At 46.1% G+C, this 19,938-nt stretch overlaps 1 protein-coding gene across 14 annotated transcripts in view; it reads left to right on the forward strand.

Moving 5' to 3' along the window:
- mbnl1 (muscleblind-like splicing regulator 1) overlaps positions 1-19,938 on the forward strand; it is a 414,821-nt gene that overhangs the window by 320,770 nt on the left and 74,113 nt on the right. For 10 of the 14 annotated variants that reach the window (XM_052018920.1, XM_052018919.1, XM_052018924.1 and 7 more), the window contains 2 exons: positions 15,432-15,470; positions 19,405-19,599. In XM_052018920.1, coding sequence (XP_051874880.1) covers positions 15,432-15,470; positions 19,405-19,599 — 234 coding nt within the window. The remainder of the gene's footprint in view (positions 1-15,431; positions 15,471-19,404; positions 19,600-19,938) is intronic. The other 4 variants (XM_052018927.1, XM_052018925.1, XM_052018929.1 and 1 more) reach the window with 1 other exon arrangement.

Below are 19,938 nucleotides of genomic sequence, written 5' to 3' on the forward strand. Positions count from 1 at the left end.
AAGAAAGAACACAATTAGAACAAGGTCCATTTTAAGTGCAAAGTGGTCATAGTGTTGTTAAGCTGTAGTGATTAGGGTTTTGCTGTTGGTTCAAGAACCAAATGGTTGAAGGGCAGTAGCTGTTCTTGAACCTGGTGATAAGGGAAATGTTTAGAGGCTGATGAATCTCAGGAATTCTCTGCCCCTGAGGTTGGTGGAGGTCAGATCTTTAGATATACTTAAGGTGGAGATAGATAAATATCTGAAAGATTAGCGTATTGAGGGTTATGGGGAAGTGGCTCTGAAGAGGTGTTGAGGCCCGTGTAGGTCAGCGATGATCCTATTGAATGGTGGGGCAGGTTGGAGAGACCAATTGGCCTACTCTTGTTCCTGTTTACTTGTTTTCTTGTGTCCTGAGAGGGCAGGAGATGGGAGAGGCTGTGGTGGAGTCCTGTGAAAGAGCTTGTGTATAACAAAAGGTGGGTCTTTAGGAGCAACAAGCAGTTTGCTGGAGGAACTCAGGTTGAGCAGCATCTGGGGAGAAAGGAGTTGTTGACGCTTCAGGTCGAAACCCTGCATCCACCCACAATGTCGACAATTCCTTCCCTCCACAGATGCTGCTCGAGGCATTGACTTCTTCCAGCAGATTGTTTGTTGCTCCAGATTCCAGCATCTGCAGTCTCTTGTGTCCCCATGGGTCCTTAGGAGGTGTAAATTAGGTACATTTCGATCAGAAAAGAGATTGGACACTAGTTATGAGCACTGGAAATTTAAGATGCAAAGGCTAGAATTACTGATAATCTGTAAATGTTGCCCTCAGTGTTGAGTATAGAAGGTTGTAATAATCCCAGTCAGAAGGTAAGGTGTCATTACCTTGAGCTTGTATTGGCCTTTGAATGTTGTAAGGAGGCTGAAAATGTAGAGGTTGGATGGAGAATTGAAGTGACAGGCAACTAGAAGCTCTGGGGCACCTTTATGGATTGAAAGAAGATGTTCTGGAGAGCTGCTCCTAATCTGTGTTTGTTTTCTCCCAGACGTAATAGTTATTATAAGAAGATGTTTCCTCTTATAAAGGTATCTGGAACTAGGGGGCATCATTTCAGAAAGAGTTTGCTCATTTAAGATGGAGGTCAGGAGGTATTTCTTCTCTCAGAGAGCAATGAATCTTCTGAATTCCCAACTCCAGAGAGCTATAGAGGCGAAGTCATTGAATATATTCTGCTGCTAACACACACACACACACACACACACACACACACACACACACACACACACACACACACACACACACACAGAGAAACACACACACATAACACACACAGAAACACACACACACACAACACACACAGAAACACACACAACACACACACACAGAAATACACACACATAAAGTAACATACACACAGAATCACACACACAGAAACACACACTCACAGACACACACGCACAGACACACACATGCACAGGTAAAAGCAAACAGTTATGCTTAAAGATACGCATGTTCACATGTACACGCGCACATTCTCTCTCTCACACACACACACAAACACATGTAAAATGCAAAAGTACAATTAAAGATATGCATAATTACAAATACACGCACATTCTCTCTCTCTCTAAACACACGTGTATGTGCGCGCACACACACACACACACACACACGTACAAACACATGGAAAATACAAACAGCTATAATCAAAGACACACACGGTCACACATGCAGGAGCACATGTTCAGTCACCATGTGCAGGTACTAATGAGTTACACCAAGAGCAGCTGTGACGTGAGCTTTTCCCTGTGATCCCTGCACACAATACATTCCCAGTGTCAGCCTTTCCAAGACACTAAGGAAAGGTGAAGTCTTTCCTCAAAAGGCAGGAGCCAGGAATGAGGGCTAAGTCACCCAGGCTTTCTCTCCTGAGCTGATTGTACTGCACCTGGGCTTCAGGAATGGAGCATTCGGAAGAGGGCTGGAAGGACAGAAACAAAAGCTAATTGTAAACTAAATTAATTAGAAATTCCATGAAAATAATTGTTCCCACCAGCACACACATTGAATGCTTTTCTTATGAGTATTTGAGTTGGAGCTCATTCTAAAAAAAATATAAATCTCAGAAGCACAGAATGGTTATAACATAAAAGGAGGCCATTTGGGTCATCAGTTCCATTCTGTATCTATTTAAGAGCAACAAGAGCAGTTATTGGATGCATGGGGGGATCAGAAACAGCATAGGTGTGTTGCGGGCACACTTTGACAAACTTAAAGAGATTTTGTTAAACACTTGTCTGAGTGCATCAATGAAGTGAACCCAGCAGTTGTGGTGAATGTGGATTTTTAGAAGATAGAGCCACAGAGCACAGAAACAGGCCCTTCAGCCCACCAAGTCTATACTGGCTATCAGCTGCCCATTTTATACTCATCCTATGTTAATCCCATTTTTTTGTTAACTTTCCCAAAATTTCTTATCAAATCCTCCAGTTTCTACCATTCACCTACACACTAGGGGCAACTTATAGCAGCCAATTAATCTACCAACCCGCAAGTCTTTGGGATGTGGAAGAAAACCAGAACATCCATGCAGTCACGGGGAGGATCCGAGATCAGAATTGAACACAGGTCTCTGGCGCTGTGAGGCAGTGGCTCCTCTGGCCGCATCACTGAGCCACCCCCAGATTTGTAGAACAGGAGAACATGCAATGATTTGTAACCCTCTGTGGTAATCAAGGAACAGCGAGGTCTGATAAACCCTGGGAGGGTTGCCCCTGGGATCGTGTTGCATTGATTTTTTTTCCCCTTGGTCGCTTTAGATGATGAAGACTTGCCTCAAACGTTGCCCACAGCCCCGAAGTAGGGAGTCGGCAAGCACTAGGAGGAAGGTGCGAGACTTCAGAATGACCATGACATTCACATTGTAGCCAAAGAGATTGGAGGGTGAACAAGGAATGGACAGTCACTGAAGAAGCATGAGGGTTCATATCATGGCAGAAGGAACAGCTAGGTGGGCCCACAGGCTCACCTGCTATTGGGTAGAAGGGATGAAGAACCCTTAATGTGAATCTGGTGACTGCAGATGCCTTTTTGGGTTCAGATTAGGGTTAGGGTAACCCAGGTAACCCACCGGTGAAGCTCAACATGACCAGCAGGAGTTAGGCTTGCTCTGTCTGGTTGGACTGCCTCCTGAAGATTTCGCCACACAGTCTCATAGAACTGTTGCTGTGCAGGAGGGACCCGGCACTGGAAGAACAAGCACATTCACCAGCTTTTGCCCTCTATCCCTGCAAACTATTTCCCCACCCATGCCTATCCAAGTCATTCTTGAAGTCTGCTGTAAAGCATCTATCATCCAAGATCCCCACTATCCAGGTCATGCCATCTTCTCACAGCTACCATTGGGCAGGAGGTACAGAAGCCTGAAGTTCCACACCACCAGGTTCGAGAACAGCTTCAACCATTCTGTTCTTGAACCAACCTGCACAACCCCAATCCCTACAGTTTAGCAACACTATGACCACTTTGCACTAAAATAGATTTCGTGTTTTTTTAAAATTCTAATTGTGTTCTTTCTTGCAAAAAATTGTACATAATTTATGATTTTCTTGCGAATGCTGCTTATCTGATGCGATGTGCTTGTGATGCTGCTGCAAGTGAATTTTTCTTTGCACCTGCACAGTGATGTACTTGTTCTTGTGACAATAAAATCCACTTTGTCTGTTCCTACATGCAACAAGCTTAGAAATATAACCACACTGGTCCCTATAGCCCACCATTCCATGGTCATTTTTTCCTCATTTTCCACTCACAGCTATAACGAGCAAAATATTCCAATGACATTTTATTGAACTGACTCTTCTCCTGGACCTTGCAGAAGGATAATCTACTAAATCCCAGATAATTTAGGGAAATCCTGATTTACCACCTTAGCGAGACACAGCCTGTTGCTTATTAAAGAGCTCCGACTGTCAGTGGATGTACTTCCAAAGATGAACCACCTCCAACATCAGAAGCATCACACCCAGCACTGGAAGCAGACTCTGTCTCTGGGTTCTAGTCTGCAGAGCAAGCCTTCTCTTTCGCCAATGGTGTTTGCTTCCGCGTCAACCCCCTTCCCAATCTCCCTGTGTCTCTTGCCTTGCTGGTGTATTCACCAGAAACAAAACCAAGGCTGCTCATTTTGTTTTTTGCCCATATTCTCAGTCCTGTGAAATCCCTGCAGTAATAACAACAACCTTAAAGTCAAAGTCGAGTTTATTGTCATCTGCACAAGTCCATGTGTGCACAGGTGCAATGAAAAACTCACTTGCAGCAGCATCACAGGCACATAGCATCAGATAAGCAGCATTCACAAAAAAAACATAAAGTAAACATAAATTGTACACAACTTTTACAAGAAGGAACACAATTAGAACAAAAAAAATCCATTTTATTGCAAAGTGATCAAAGTGATCATCATGTTGCCAAACTGCAGTGATTGGGGCTGTGCCGGTTGGTTGAGGGAAAATTGCTGTTCTTGAACCTGGTGGTGTGGGACTTCAGGCTTCTGTACCTCCTGCCCGATGGTAGCTGCGAGAAGGTGGCACGGCTCGAATGGTGGGGATCTTTGATGATGGATGTTGCCTTCTTGAGACAGCGCCTCCTGGGGATACGACTGATGGTGGGGAGGGATGTGCCTTGTCCCTTACGTAACATCTAGAGCTTTACGTAAGGTCCCATAGCAACTCACAGGAAAATTGTCAAACAAAATTTGCAGAGTTGCCAAAAGAGTTATGAAGCAATTTGTAGCAAAGCTCAGAATGAGGTGTTACGGAGCAGAGAGAGGTTAAAATAACAAGCTTGATTTAAGGAGGGAATTTCAGTGCTTAGGATCTCACCAGCCAAAGGCATGGATATCAGATGGAAAGTGGGAAGATGAAGGGGGCAAAATTAAGGATTGCAGAGATCTCCAGGGTTTGTAGGGGTGGAGGAGTTTATAGAGATAGGAAGGACTTGAAAACAAAGTGAGAATTATACTGGAGATCTTATAGCGGACATAAGCAACAGAGCCTTGACTGACCCACAGGTAGCAGGTTTCCTGCCTCTACCACACCCACCCCCCTCAACATTGCCCTCCCTCTCACTTCGAACGCAACCCCACCACATGGGCAATGGTGTCAGGGAGCTTGAATCTTCTCTGAAGTCAGACACTCGATAAGTGCCTGCAGCACTTTTTTCTCCGAGGAAGTTAATCACTTGCCTCGTTTGTCTGAGGACCTGCATCTATTCCCGAGCAGTCTGCAGTTCAGGCTGCACAGCAGCAGAGAGAATCTGATACATAGAGTGTTTACAGCGGCATTTCCTTCGAGCTCTGAGGTGCCCAGACTCAGTGTGACTGTGCATGCTCACCCCTTGGTGTTAATGTGTGAAGGATTTTGGAAGACCAAGATAAAAGAAGCAGAAGAAAAAAAATCAAAGCAGAGAAATGAAAAACAAATGCACGTGTTTCTGTCCCTCCTTCAATTTAGAGTGTTTCATTTTGCACTTACAATGTAGCCTCCTCTACAGTGGAGAAAATAAACGCAGGTTGGGTGACTGCTTTGCAGGGTGTTTCCATTCAATCCACAAGGATCTCACTGAGCTTCCAGCCTCCAGTCACTTTAATTCTCTCATCCCTTTTTGGCTTCTGTCTCCAGCCTGTTTCAATGGAGTGCAAGATAAGCTTGACGGTAATTGGTTTATTATTGTCACATGTACCTAGTTACATTGAAAAACTTTGTTTTGCATGCCATCCATACAGATCATTCCAAAACATAAGTACATTGAGGTAGTACAAAGGGAAAAGCAATAACAGAATATAGAATATAGTTACAGATATTACAGATACAGAGAAAGTGGACTGCAGGTGAACAATAAGGTGCAAAGGCCATGATGAGGTAGAGAGATCAAGAGTTCATCTTTATCATTACAAGAGTTCTGTTCAAGAGTGGGATAGAAGCTGTCCTTGAGCCTGGTGGTACCTGTTCTCAGGCTTTTGTGTTTACTGCCCGATGGAAGAGTGGAGAGGAGAGGTTAGCTGGGGTGAGAGGGGTCTTTGATTATGTTGGCTACTTTCCTAAGGCAGCAGGAAGTGCAGACAGATTCAATGGAGGGGAGGCTGGTTTTCCTGATGGACTGGGCTGTGCCCACAACTCTCTAGACAGCACCTCACCCTGTGACTAGGCACACTGCAGCCTTCCCACTCAATGAGTTCAGGGATTTCAGATAATCAGTCATTCTTGTATCTCACACTTCCAGCGTTCAGACTTTTCTTTCTGCTTCAGATTTCATTCCTATTTCCCTCTCCTTCCAGACACACTTCCCTCTCCTAGTCATCAGTACCACTGCTTGTATCATTCAGTCTCTCCTAGTCTCGATCGACTTTTATTTTTCATTCATTCGGTCCCTCCACCCCTCTGCCCTGCCTTCCATTGCTACTTGTTTTACTTCTAACTTTTCCAAGGTCTGATGAAGGATCACCAACCTGAAACTGTTTTTCTCTCTCCACAGATGCTGCCTGACCTGCTGAGCATTTCTAGCATGCTCTGATTTTCTTTTAGGTTTCCAGCATCTGCAGTATTCTGCTTTCACACAGGTCTGGTGTTTCATTGTGAGCTCTTTCTCCCCAGCCCTATTTCACCAAGGTCATGATTATTTCTGCCTTAGGGTCATGGAGTCATACAGCACAGAAAAAGGCCCTTCAGCCCACTGAGTCTGTGCTGACCATCGACCAACCCTTTATAGTAATCCTACACTAATCCTGCTTTATTCTCCCCACATTCCTATAAACTCCCTCAAGATTCTGCCACTCACGTAGGGGCAACTTACAGTGGCCAATTAGCCCACCAACCTGCATGTCTTTGGGATGTGGGAGGAAACCGGAGCACCCGGAGGAAACCCACTGGGTCACGGAGAGAACTCCACACAGACAGCACCCAAGGTCAGGATTGAACCTGGGACTCCTGCGCTGTGAGGAAGTGGCTCTACTAACTGCACAGAAGTGACTTGATGTCAAATCTTTGCATGTTTGACCACTACATTGGTCTTAGTACGAAATGGACACCACTTATGTCTCTGAGTCAGAAGATCAATGGTTAAAGTTCCACTCCAGCAATTTGAGCACAAAACTTAGTTTGATCTTCCCACTATGAGAGTGGTAGGTGCCTGGAACTGGCTGCCAGGGGTGCTGATGGAAGCAGACACAATAGTGGCATTTAAGAGGCGTTCAGACAGGCACAGGAATATACAGGGAATGGAGGGATATGGATCATGTGCAGGCAGATGGTATTAGATTCATATGACATCATGGTCAGCACAGACAACAGTGGGTCTGAAGGGCCTGTTCCTGCACTGTACTTTTCTATGTTCTATGTTCACTGTGCTACTAAGGGAGTGCTACAGTGCCACAGTCAAGGCAAAGTCAAGTTTATTGTCATACGCACTAGTGCACAGGTGCAATGAAAAACTTACTTGCAGCAGCATCACAGGCACATAGCATCAGATAAGCAGTATTCACAAGAAAAACATAAATTAAACATAAATTATACATAGTTTTTACAAGAAAGAACACAATTGGAACAAAAAAAGTCCATTTTAGTGCAAACTGGTCACAGTGTTGCTACACTGAAGTAGTGATTAGGGTTGTGCAGGTTGGTTCAAGAACCGAGTGGTTGAAGGGAAGTAACTGTTCTTGAGGTCAGGCAGCATCTATGGAGGGAAATAAACAGTCGACGTTTCGGGTCGAGACATTTCATCAGGTCTGGAAAGGAAGAGGGCTGCCCCCTTCCTTTCCAGTCATGATGGAGGGTCTCTACCCGAAACGCCGACTGTTTATTTCCCTCTATAGATGCTGCCTGACCTGCTGAGTTCCTCCAGCATTTTGTGTGTGTTGCTTCAGATTCCAGCATCTGCAGAATCTCTTGTGGCTCTGTGGAGCTGTTCTTGAACCTGGTGGTATGGGACACAGTTGCTATCTATCAGGTGAGCCATTAAACAAGGCTACATCAGCCTCTGAATGTAAACAAAAATCCCTCAGTCAACTGCTGGGGGACTTTTCCTGGCCGATATCCCCAAAGCTAATGTTACTAAAACAAATTTTCTAGCCACTAAAAATCAAAAGTCTGCAGATGCTGGCATAGTAGTGTAGTGGTTAGCGTAATGCTGTTACAGGGCCAGTGACTCAGGTTCAATTCCGGCCGCTGTCTGTAAGGAGTTTTTTACGTTCTCCCCGTGACTGCGTGGGTTTCCTCCGGGCTTGCTCTGGTTATTTTTTAAAATTTTTAAAAAATTTTATTTACAGCGTGGTAACATGGCCCTTTCTACCCACCTCCCACATTCCAAAGACGTACAGGTTAGGAGCTGTGGGCATGCTATGTTGGCACTGGAGGAGTGTCGACACTTGCGGGCTGTCCCCCAGCACATTATCAGTAATGCAAAAAGACGCATTTCACTGTGCGTTCTGGTACGTGTGACTAATAAATAAATATCTTCTTATATTTAAATCTGAATAAAGCAGAAAATGCTGGAACACTCAGCAGGTCGGGCAGCATCTGTGGGGAAGAGCAACAGGAATTAATATTTCAGGTCAAGACCCTTTATCAGAACTGGAGAGGACTGTTAGTTTTTAAATTGCAGTGTGGTTGGGGGGAAGGGTGTAGATGGGCAAGGGAATATTTCTGTTCGGTGAGGCTGAGATTGCTGTGGGAAAAGCTAAAGGTATATGATTGATAGGAAGTTAGGCAGAGAGATATGAACAAACGAACATTAAAGCTGTTAATTGAGATCATGTAGAACAAGTGAAAAACACAAACAAAGGAAATCAAAAGCTGCTAAATACAGAGGTTGTAGCAACAGTGCATTTTTCTACCTCTCTGGATTTTCCAGCTCTTACTTTCTGTTATTTGTGTTCTTTTTCTCTGTCTCTCTCTCTAACACCCCTCATTAACCTATCAACTGGATGACTTTATCTACAACTTATCCCTATAGCAATCCTGGCCTCACCCTATCAGAGATGTTCTCTTTGTCCCATCCAACCCTCCCGTCACCCTCTCTGCAAAGTAAAACTAAATTGTTTTCTCCCTTTCCCAGTTCAACAAAGGGTCTTTCGACCTGAAACATTAACCATATTTCTCTCTCCGCCGCTGCTGCCTGATCTGCTGCATTTTTTCCAGCGTATTTTACTTTTATTATCTGGTTGTTCTTTTACTTGTTGCTGTAAGGGAACTTGCTGTAGGCAGAATAGCGGTTGAGCTTTCTGCATTTCGATTGTTCGAATATTTTGGGAAGTCCTGATTTTGTGCTAGGTTCTTGAAGAGTGTGGGTTTCCTTTTCCAATCTTGTGGAGTGGAGTTACTTGCCAGAAAATGCTTTGGAGGTGGGACACGGGGTCGGGGCAACACACAAAATGCTGGAGGAACTCAGCAGGTCAGGCAGCATCTACAGGGGGAAATGAACAGTCGACATTTCAGGCCAAGACCCTTCATCAGGACTGGAAAGAAAGAGGGCAGAAGGCAGAATAAAAGGGTTGGGGGAGGGGGAGGAGCATGAGCTGGCAGGTGATAGGTGGATCCGGGGGCGGGGGGGGGGGAGGTAGAGAGTTGGGGGAGGGGGGTAAGTGGGAATGATGTGAGAAGCTGGGAAGTGATAGGTGGAAGAGGCAAAGAGCTGAACAAGATGGAATCTGATAGGAGAGGACAGTGGACCATGGAATTGAAAGGAATTAATCTCGTATTGAGAGGAATAGATACAGTCAGCGCCTCCTTTCCAGGGCACCGATGCTCAAGACAAGAGGGCATGGCTTTAAGGTTATGGGTGGGAGGTTCAGGGGAGATGTCAGGGAGAGGTTTTTCACCCAGAGAGTGGTTGGTGCATGGAATGCACTGCCTGGGGTGGTGGTGGAGGCAGATACATTGGACAAGTTCAAGAGTTTGTTGGATAGGCACATGGAGGAATGTGAGATAGAGGGATATGTGGGAGGGAAGGATTAGATAGTGTGAGGGTGGTTTGATGGACGGCACAACATGGTGGGCCGAAGGGCCTGTTTTGTGCTGTATGGTTCTATGGTTCTATGGAATAAAGAGAAGGAGGTGGGGAACCAGAGGGAGGAAGGTGTGAGTGAGGGGCAGGTCAGAATGGCGGGGGAGGGTAAAGAGATGGGGCTAGCAGAATAAGGGAAAATCAAAGGTGGGGGGCAGGTGTAACAGGGGGAGTTGGAGAAATCGATGCCGTTAGGTTGGAGACTATTAAGCGACACAGCACTATACAGGGTTGGGGTTGTACAAAGGACAAATCTATGTCCCAGGATTGTGTCCAATGATTATTAATTTGAGCAAAATGACTCACAATTTGCGCTGTAAACGCAAGGCAATTCTAGGAATTGTGCCCTCTGACTCCAGAGTACGATTGAAATGAATCATCTTTTGAAGCACCCACCCCACCCCTCCCCACCTTGGAGTTTAGAAGATTGAGGGTCACGTTATTCAAATATATACGAACCTAAGTAGACTTGACATGGTAGATGTTGAGATGTTTTCACTAGCAGGAGATTCATGATCAAGGGGACATTAACATGAAGTGAAAAACACGATGATGCTGGAGGGACTCAGCAGGCCAGGCAGCATCCGTGGAGAAAAGCAGGCGGTCAACGTTTCAGGTCAGGACCCTTCTTCAGAACATGAAGTAAGGGGCCGGTCATTTAAAAGTGAGGTGCATAGAAGTGTGTAGAGAGTAGTCAATCTCTGGATTTCTCTGGCCCCCATTGTGTTAGAAATCAAATCACCAGATATATTTAAAGTGGAGACAGATAAATATTTGAAGGAGTGAGGAATTGAGAGTTATGGGGAACTGGCACAGAAGAGGAGTTGAGGCCAGCGTCGATCAGCCAGGCTTGTAGGGCCTACTCCTGCTCCTATTTTCTTGTGTTCCCCTCCCACTTGCCCTCCTCCAACTGCAAATCACGCTAGCAGGTGCAGCTGTAAAATGAACCGGTTGTCTGATGACTGAAGTAAGGAAGAGGGAGCTGGTGATAAGATGTCAACTGCAAGGCTTATCATAAAGAAAATAATTAGCATGTGTGGAGCTATTCATTAACCAAGCAAAGATAATTTAAAACGCTGCCTTATTGATATTACTCAAAGCATTTTATCTGTATTCTCTGTTTGTCCATTGGTAGAATGAACCCTGGTGCAAACTAATTCAAATGCCTTTTCCATTTGTGAGTTGAAGTTGTCCTTTGCGCATCCTTAGAGCTGGTCAGGATTTGTGATACAACTATGGTTTCTTTGAGCAGGGAGTAAAGGAGGCTACCCATCCATGTTTCTTGGGGTCCAAGTCCTTAGCCATGAAAATGGCCACGCAAATAGTTAAGGTGGTAAAGAAGGCATTTGGCATGCTTGCCTTCATTGGGCAGGGCATTGAGTATAAAAGTAAGGATAAGATAAGATGAGATAAGCTAAGATATCTTTATTAGTCACATGTACATTGAAACACACAGTGAAATGCATCTTTTGCGTAGAGTGTTCTGGGGGCAGCCCGCAAGTGTCGCCACACTTCCGGCGCCAACATAGCACGCCCACAACTTCCTAACCCGTACGTCTTTGGAATGTGGGAGGAAACTGGATCACCCAGAGGAAACCCACGCAAACACAGGGAGAACTTACAAACTCCTTACAGACAGCGGCCGGAATTGAAGCCGGGTCGTTGGTGCTGTAATAGCGTTACGCTAACCTCTACACTACCGTGCTTGCTAAGGAAGTTATATTGCAGCTATATAAAACTTTGGTTAAGCCACACTTGGAGTATTGTGTGCAATTCTGTTTGCCCCATAACAGGAAGGATGTGGAGGCTTTGGAAAAGGTGCAAAAGAGGTTCACCGGGATGCTGCCTGGATTAGAAGGCTTGAGATATAAGGAGAGGTTGGAGAAACTTGGGTTCTTTTCTCTGGACTGGCGAAGGCTGAGGGGAGACCTGATAGAAATTTATAAAATTATGAGGCAGAGATAGGGTAGACAGTCAGAATCTTTCTCCCAGGGTAAAAATATCTAATACTAGAAGACGCATATTTAAAGTGAAAGGGGGAAAGTTTAAGGGAGATGTGCAGGGAAAATTTTATACACAGAGAGCAGTAGGTGCCTGGACCAGGCTTCCGGGAGTAGTGATGGAAGCAGATACAATAGTGATGTTTAAGAGGCTGTTAGACACATGAATACGCAGGGAATGGAGGGATATGGATCGTGTGCAGGCAGAAGAGATTTACTTTAATTTGGCATAATGTTCAGCGCATTGTGAGCCAAAGGGCCTGTTCCTGTGCTCTACTGTTCTATGTTCCATGGTCTATGTCTCCTATCCCATTTTTTTCCCCATTCCCCATTTCTCGATTCTATTTCCCTTTCCTTGGAACAGACTCAATGGGCAGAATGGCCTGCTTCTGCTCCCTTGTCTTGTGATCTTGTGATCCTGCGCCCCCCCCCAACCCCGCTCCCCACCCCTCCCCAACCTTTTCCTGCTTTCTGACTCAGGTTAGGTACAGTTCTAGAATTAGCAGAAGCTATCTGATACCTCAGTCAAACACAAGGGCAGCAACAGGCCATTCGGCAATCAAGTCAGTTTTGCCCTTTCAATGAGCAGAATCACAAAATCATGACAGCATAGAATGAGGCCGTTCAGCCCATCCTATCCATACTGGATGTTGGTAGAACAACACAGCCAGTCACATTCATCCGCCTTTTCCTCTGCAACTGACTTTCCTTCCAATGCCCATCCAGTTTTGAAATGGAATCTGTATGGTGAGTCCACCCCTTTGCCTTGGCTCCATGTTCTTTTATAACTGGCAAAATTCTGTTGACCTCTGTTGCAACTTTATTTATTGAGATACATAAAGACATAAGAAGTAGGGGAAGGATTGGCCAGTCAGTCAGCCCCTCAAATAAGATTGCAACTTATTTGATTTGTCCCTGATTTCATTTTCCTGCCCAGATCCCCCTACAGATCAAATATCTGTCTCGATCAGAGCCCTCATGCAAGGTATTGACCCCAAATGTCGACAATTCCTTCCCCACCCCCACACAGTTCCTCCAGCAGATTGTTTGTTGCTCCAGATTCCAGCATCTGCAGTCTCCTGTGTCTCCATCTGTCTAGCTCTACCTGGGAGACCTCGCATCCATGGCACTTTTTATCTTGGAAATCTACGATCTTTGCAAGATGAGGCAATTTCTCTCTTTCGTGGCCTTCCTCTGATTTTAAGATCGCTCTTCCTGCCCCTGTCCAGGCAGTGAATGTTGGAAATCCAGTTGCAAGACAGGGCCACAGTTCAAACCAATCCCACTGATATCTGTTGCTGGAAAGGAGTCACAGAGCACAGAAACAGGCCCTTTGGCCCATCAGGTCCATGCTGACCAAGATTCCACCTAAGCTAGTCCCATTTGCCCGTGCTTGGCCATATCCCTTGAAACCTTTCCTATCCATGTACCTGTCCAAGTACCTTTTAAATGTTGTTAATGTACCTGCCTCCACCACTTCATCTGGCAGCTCATTCCATATACTCACCACCCTCTGGGTGTAAAAGTTGCCCCTCAGTTTCCTATTAAATCTCTCCCCTCTCACCTTAAACCTATGCCCTCTAGTTCTTTATTCCCCAACCCTGGGAAAAAGATTGTGTGCATTGATCCTATCGATTTTATACACCTCTAAGATCACCCCTCATTGTCCCCAACACTCAAATAAAAACAGTCCCAACCTGCTCAATATCTCTCCATAACTCATTCCTTTGAGTCCCAGCAACATCCTTGTAAATCTGCTCTGCACTCTTTCCAGCTTAACAGCATCTTTCCTATAGCAGGGTGACCAAAACTGAACACAATATTCCAAACGCAGCCTCACCAACGTCTTGTACCACCATTGTCTTGTACAACTGTATCACAGACCATTGCTTTGCACCCTCAGGGGTGTTGAGTATTATCTTTACTTCTTTCTGTCTAAATTGCCTCAACATTAGAAAACCTCATGGCCCCCTGTAATCTTCCCCACCCACTTCGCCTCCACAAAGGGCATTGGGTGCCCCAATCATTGGGGCAGACAGTTCCTCCAGACCTGCTGAACTTGAACTAGGTGTGGTGGGCTGGGTGGGATTGGGATAGTTGGGTGTGCACAAAAGCCAGATCAACCTTTTCCTAACGATTATAACCGGCTGGGAAAGCGTGCCTGTTTAGATGTGAGGTAGGGAGGTGACCGGTTCTTGGTCGTGAAGCCCCTAATAGCCGACCAACAGCTACCGTTGGGTCTCAAGGCAAGCCGGTAACCACTGAGTCATGGGCCAACGTCAACCACTGAGGACATTCAGGGCAGGTTTGGAGGAAACTAAAGTTCAGTTAACACAACTACTAAACCTGAATGACATTTGGTGCCAAGGGCTAAACCTTCTGGATCTCAGCTAAAACTATAAATGCAATGGAGCCTTGGCTAATGTCTTCTTTGTAGATGCCCATATGTTAAAGAAGGAGTGTTTGTGTATGTGTGTGAGTGTGTCTTTACATTACACCCTTTGATCCCGCATATTCATGTCTTATTTTCTCCCCCTCTCTTTAGGTTCAGCTGAGTCAGACTGTTTCTGACAGAACGTTTGGGTGTTCGGGGACGGGGGGAGAGAGGGGGTTGGGGATGCCGTGGTTTGTTGCCAGTTCCCTGCCCAATCCTGTCCTCTGGCTTGTCTCCGAAGAGGGCCCCTCCCTCCCTCCCCTCTCAGCGAGGGATGGTGCTGATGGGACTCAACTATCAGCACTTGCCCCAGGACCCGGAGCTTAAAGCCATGACCTTGCCGTCTCCGAGATTCATTACCCCTGTGGGTCCTCATCACCCAAGGTGTGACGGATCATCAGGAGGCATGGTGACACCTGCTGCTGCCCCCTAGTGAGCAATCGCAGAAACCCTATTAAACCTACAGCCACCCCCCCCCCCTCACAACCACCACCCCAATTGCCTCCTTCTTATTACCCGCCATGGACCCCACTCCAATAGGAGAGTGGAAGCACTGAATGGCCAACAATGTTTGCCACTAGCGGTGTAGGTTCCTACCTAAGGCACAGACTGGAAGGTCTTCCATTCCGGTTTGGTTTGAAGGTGTTCTACCCAGCTTTGAGCGAGGGACCAACCACCACCCCCCCCACCCCCGAGGGAGGGCTGCCCGACGAGGTGGTTCTATCGGAGTAAAAGGAGAGTTACTCTGCTTCTCACACCTCGGCTGGAAGGAAGGGCACAGTGGCGAACATCGGGGGGTAACTATGGCAACAGGGTCTCTGGTTTGCCTCAGTTGTGGACAACCTTCCTCCTGTCCATTGACTGGAAGCTTGCAGTGGTGTAGCGAGCATGCTCAGTAGAGATCAGTGTGTTGTTGTAACCGGGTAGAACTTGCTTGCAGCAATACCCATTTGTTCTTCTGATGTGTTGGCAGATGACGGATGGTGGACAGCGAGGGTGGTGGTTTAATGAGGTAAATACATCGGGAAGGATCTCCATTCCTAATAGTTACTTTTGTACTGAGGGGCGGAGGGGAGGGCGGAGGGTATTGGAACAGCATTCTGGGTGGGGAAGTCTCATTGAAGGTATATCATACAGAGGTACAACACTTGGATCCATGTACCTGTACTGTTGAAAGGTGCCACCTGGTTCCACCTTCACCACCAACTCTTTCCCTGCAGCCCGTGCAATTATCTTTTATTTTTTCTTTCCAAATATACAATCAATTCCCTTTTAAAAGGCAGTGTTGAATCTGCCCCCACTGCATTTGCAAGTAGGTTAATAACCAAGGAGAAGTTCCCCCATTATCCTTCGGTTCCTTAACCAGTTACTTCAAACCTGAGCCGTCTCGTGACTGACAGACTCATCAGAGCAACGACCTGCCCCTTTCTATTCCCATCAAGGAATGGTTAATACACAGAAGGAGGACATTTGACTCAACTGCTGGCTCCTGGCCAAGTTATTCTGGATTGTCTCCCCAGTTTTTCCCCGTAACCCTGTCAATTATGGTTTTCTCAAGTGCAGACCCCATTCATTTTTGAAATCACAGACTGATCCTGTTTCCACCGCCCCCCATAGTTCCGGATCAGAACCAAAATCTCTACATTATGTTTTTCTTACATTCTGCCTGTTTCTTTTGTCCTTCATTTTACGTCGGTGGTCCCGGCCCTTGAACCATGTGAAAAGCTACCTTCTATCTACACCCACCATTATCTCCCCCTCCACTCACGACCTGCCCAACTCCTTCCCTTTATTCCATGGCTTACTGCCCTCTCCTTTCGGATTCCTTCTTCTTTAGCCCTTTGCCTCTTCCACCTATCACCTCCCAGCTTCTCACATCAATCTCATTCCTCCACCCTCCCCCACCTACCTACATTCCCCCCCTCACCTGGATCCACCTATCACCCGCCAGCTCATGCTCCTCCCCCTCCCCCACCCTTTTATTCTGGCTTCTGCCCTCTTTCATCAAGGTCTCGACCCGAAACATCGACTGTTCATTTCCCTCCGTAGATGCTGCCTGACCCGCTGAGTTCCTCCAGCATCTTGTGTTCGTTGCCCCATCGTGATCCTGTCCACCTCCCTCAAATCTCCTCTCAACTTTGCTGAAAGAAGAACAGTCCCAGCTTCTCTATTAGTTGAAATCCTTCAACTCTCAAACCATTCGGGTAAACCTGTGTCAAAAGCACAGGTAAATTTTGCAGTGTACCTTCACTGCAACCTGAAGGGCAGATAAAACATCAGTGATTTTATTAATTGGTATTTCTCGATCTGCATTTAGGGGATCTAAAAGCAATAGCATCATTTTCATCAAAGGATGTTTGATATAATCTGTCAGTGCAATGATAGATGAGATGCAGAGAGAGGGTGGACCTTTGGGAGTGGATTAGCTGCAGATGAAATAGATTGGATAAGTCATTAATATTCCAGATTGCTGAGAGTAATAACAATGTGAAAGACAAATAAGTTATTCCTTGGGAATTACTGGTAATTGCAATGGTTTAGTTTGTCCCAATGTGCTCATTCAGTCCGGCTGTGGATCTTGTAACCAACAAACAAGTGCACATTACATGCCCATTCACTTTATCCCCACCCATTCACACCATATTTTCCCCTTACTTGCCACGAAGGTTCTGATTGACTGATACAGGCAGCACTGCTCTCCATCATGAGGATCTCGCTGGCCCCTTGCCTGGTTAGCCTTGAGAGTACTTCAGGGTAGTCGAGCACTGCATGCAAAACTGCTTTTGTCTTCACTTGATCTTCTCTGCATGCATCACGTACTCCCCGACCAATATCCAGCCCTGCCCTCCCACTGGTTCCCGGGAGTTAGGAGTGGGGATATTGCAGGGCAGTGGTGCGCTGGGAAATCAGTTGTGCAGCTCTCGTTGCCTCCTGAGAACAGGCATTGAGCCATGTCTCTCAGCTTCAATGCCACCTCACCCTGTTGTTGCTTTTGACCTACGTGTGGTTTAGAGGATGTTGGGAGATTCATTCTTTAGTCTCCCATTAGGGGGCTCACACTATTTTTCTCCCTTGCTTTAGTGTGTTCCTTTATGTCGTCCCTGCTCCTGAGTTGGCGATTATGGCCAACGTACCTCAACACTGTCCCATGTGTTGTCCACACCCAGACCAAGTGCAGTCAGGCTCAGCTCCTCCAACTCCAGTGAAAATCCAACTAGTGCAAACTTTAGCTGGGCCACGTGAGACACAAGCAGACCATTAGCCCATTCTGTCTTATAAGGACCGTGATACTCTCAAGGCATTCCTTATCGACAATTTCTGAGGGACGTGATTAAATGCTGATTAAATTTCTCAGATGCCTCAAATCTTTCCACATTGTTCCAAAATTGGGGTACATGACCCATTGTACTTGTGCTGGATCTTGGAAAACCCTCTTCATTCTCTTGCACGTTCCCCGTAGCCCTGCAAAAGTTGGCTTGGCCTAAACTGGAATCCTAGGATGGAAGCACAGAGCAACAGAGCTGCAATTTAACCAGTTGTGCCTCTGGTGGAAAGGGTTATCCACTCCTCTCTCCATCCCCATACCCCCGGCTAGTTTTCCTACTTCACTGGTAGCCCCAAATCCACACTGAAATTTACTGTTGGATCTGTTCAGCAGCCTTTCCAACAACGCAATTAAATCAGAATAATTCCAACATAGAACAATACAGCACAGGACAGGCCCTTTGGCCCATGATGTTATGCCGAACTAATTAAATACCTAACTAAAGTAATCCCTTCTGCCTGTACATAGCCCATATCCCTCCATTCTCTGCGCATTCATGTACCTATCTAAGAGCCTCTTAAATGCCTCTATCGCATCTGCTTCCACCACCACCCCTGGCAGCGCATTCCAGGCACCCAGCACTCTCTGTGTAAAAAACTTGCCCCGCACATCTCCTTTGAACTTTCCCCCTCTCATCTTAAATGCATACCCTCTAGTATTAGACATTTTGACCCTGGGAAAAAGATACCGACTGTCTATCTATGCCTCTCATAACCTTATAAATTTCCATCAGGTCTCCCCTCAGCCGCCACCATTTCAGAGAAAACAACCCAAGTTTGTCCAACCTCTCCTTATAGCATGTTTTGTAATTGTTCTATAAGAAAACTTCCTTTGTTTCTCCCATTGAATGTTTTGCCCTTTACTCTAAAACTAGTCTGGTTACTCACACAACTGTCACTGGGAACCATTTCTCCCTAATTACTCCATCAAAACCCAGCACAATTTCCAATGCCTCTGTCCAATTATCGCTTCATCTTCCCTGCTGAAGGGAGAATAAGCCTAGCTTCTCCAGTCACTCCATGTGACTGAAGTCCTTCATCCCCCAGTTGTGTGGATATCCCCTGCACACTCTCCAAGACATCAGCATAGAACATAGAACACTACAGCGCAGTACAGGCCCTTCGGCCAACGATGTTGTGCCGACATTTTATCCTGCTCTAAGATCTATCTAACCCTTCCCACCCACATAGCCCTCCATTTCTCTGTCATTCATATGTCTATCTAAGAGTCTCTTAAATGACCCTAACGTATCTTCCCCCACAACCTCTGCCGGCAGTGTGTTCCACGCACCTACCACTCTCTGTATAAAAAGCTTCCCTCTGACATCTCCCTTATACCTTCCTCCAATCACCTTAAAATTATGTCCCCTCGTAATTAAAGCAAAGCATCTTTGCTTTAAATGTGGTAATCAGAATTAGCCTCAGTTTTCTGGCTGTGACCTCAAGTAGTGTTGTATATTTGTGTAAACTTGCCCCAAAACTGCCTGTTGTCTGGTGAATGTATACAACAGCTGGACAATAGTCAATGAACTCACATCATGTATAGTTGGGGGAAAGTTCTAGACTTGGCCGTGCAATGACTTGGTGACTCAACTCTTGTCTCTACCCTTTCTGTCTTTCAGCCAATGTTCTCTGTCACAACGGGGCTAGCGACTAACCCCACCACAGCCTTCAACCCCTACTTGGGACCCGTCTCCCCAAATCTAGTGCCAGCTGAGATCCTCCCCAGCGCGCCAATGCTGGTGACGGGAAACCACGCCGTTCCGGTCCACACTGCGGCCGCTGCCCAGAAGCTGATGAGGACTGATCGACTGGAGGTGAGCCCGGAGCCCTCTGTTCATTCCTTCGCCCCTTGCTGAGGACACCTCAGCAGTCTATGCCCCGTACAGCCCCTCTGCCCCAGTGCAATACCCTGCTTCTGACAGAGCTCTGTAGTTTCATATTGCTGCAGCCAATTCATCAGCGCTGAAAGAATCTGCTTAGGCTGCTTTAGCTAGATCAAGGAAGGCAACACTGGTATCCCACCAACCAAAAACCAGTACAATAATTGTGGCGCTACTAATAGAGATGTTGCAATTGAATTCAGTTGCACCCAAACATGGGCAGTTTAATGCCAGGGCCTGTCCGCAGAACCAATTGATTACATCCTTGCAAAG

Source organism: Pristis pectinata, chromosome 6 (genome assembly GCF_009764475.1).
Source record: "Pristis pectinata isolate sPriPec2 chromosome 6, sPriPec2.1.pri, whole genome shotgun sequence".
Taxonomy (NCBI): domain Eukaryota; kingdom Metazoa; phylum Chordata; class Chondrichthyes; order Rhinopristiformes; family Pristidae; genus Pristis; species Pristis pectinata.